The sequence below is a fragment of the Bison bison genome, unplaced genomic scaffold, assembly GCF_000754665.1.
Source record: "Bison bison bison isolate TAMUID 2011002044 unplaced genomic scaffold, Bison_UMD1.0 scf7180017864291, whole genome shotgun sequence".
Lineage (NCBI taxonomy): Eukaryota > Metazoa > Chordata > Mammalia > Artiodactyla > Bovidae > Bison > Bison bison.
Genome location: NW_011494863.1, coordinates 12,674,812 through 12,675,936, shown reverse-complemented (window position 1 = coordinate 12,675,936; position 1,125 = coordinate 12,674,812). Strand labels below are relative to the sequence as shown.

General features: G+C 48.9%; 1 protein-coding gene across 1 annotated transcript in view; it reads left to right on the top strand.

Moving 5' to 3' along the window:
• FAT2 (FAT atypical cadherin 2) overlaps positions 1 to 1,125 on the top strand; it is a 78,889-nt gene that overhangs the window by 75,801 nt on the left and 1,963 nt on the right. Inside the window, exon 25 of the mRNA XM_010850598.1 lies at positions 1,045 to 1,123. Within this exon, the coding sequence (XP_010848900.1) occupies positions 1,045 to 1,123 (79 nt within the window). The remainder of the gene's footprint in view (positions 1 to 1,044; positions 1,124 to 1,125) is intronic.

Here is a 1,125-nt window from a genome sequence, read left to right as displayed (position 1 = left end):
CCATGGCAGAAACCCACAGACCCTGGATAGGGGTGGGGAGGATCCATGGGGTTAAAAGGAAGCTTCTGTACATATTTACTTGGGTTTCCCTGATGGCTCAGCTGGTAAAGAATCCGCCTACAATGCAGGAGACCTGGGTTTGATCCCTGGGTTGGGAAGATTGCCTAGAGAAGGGAAAGGCTACCCACTCTAGTATTCTGGCCTGGAGAATTCCATGGACTGTATAGTTGATGGGGTTGCAAAGAGTCGGACACAACTGAGTGACTTTAACTCACTTACATGTATATTTACACTTTTCTGGAAAGGGAGAGAGAGAGGCAGTTGTCTAGTTGGCTGGCCACCCAGTCTAGAGGTACAGCAGCCTTGAGCCAGACCTGGCTCACTCCGAGGAGGGATCTTCACCCTCCTCTCATTTTCAGCTCAACAGGAGGTGAATTTGTAAAGTACTTTATGTTTCTAGGCTTACTTACTAATAGTTCAACAGTTATTGGCATGAACTATCTGCCATTAGGGTAACTGGGACCCATATAGACACAGTGACTTGTAACTCTCCCAACTCTTCAGGACCAGGGATAGAGGCAGGTCCAAGGATGCCTGATCACCAAGCTTCCAAGCCACGCCTCATGTAATCACTCCCTGTAATAGACACCACCACATCTCCTAGTCCAAAAGACATGTTTGTTTCCTTCAATTAAGGAGACAAAACTCACCAGTAGGATTTTGATGGAGCTGCTGTCTCCAGGAATGGGAGTTGGCTGCATGGAGCCGTTCAGATTCTTCCCTTATTCTACTGACCTTTGAAGCAGTGGCACAGATTTGCAAAATGGGCTGGCTTTGAGTTAAACCTCTGGCTTTCAACTTGGCCCCACTGGATTCTAGATATTAATTTAAGCTGCCAGAGACAACACACACAGATGGGCCACATGCCCACTGACTCCTTGGCTCCTCTCTGCCACACGCTAAGTCATGTACATTAGCTCTAAGGCCAGCTGGAACCTTCACCAGGGAAACTCAGAGCTCACTCTATCATGTGTTCTCTTTCAGTGTACCCAGGCGGAGCCACGGTCTGGCCCCCAACGTACTCCAGGAAGGAACGCTGGGAATACCCCCACTCCGAAGTCACCC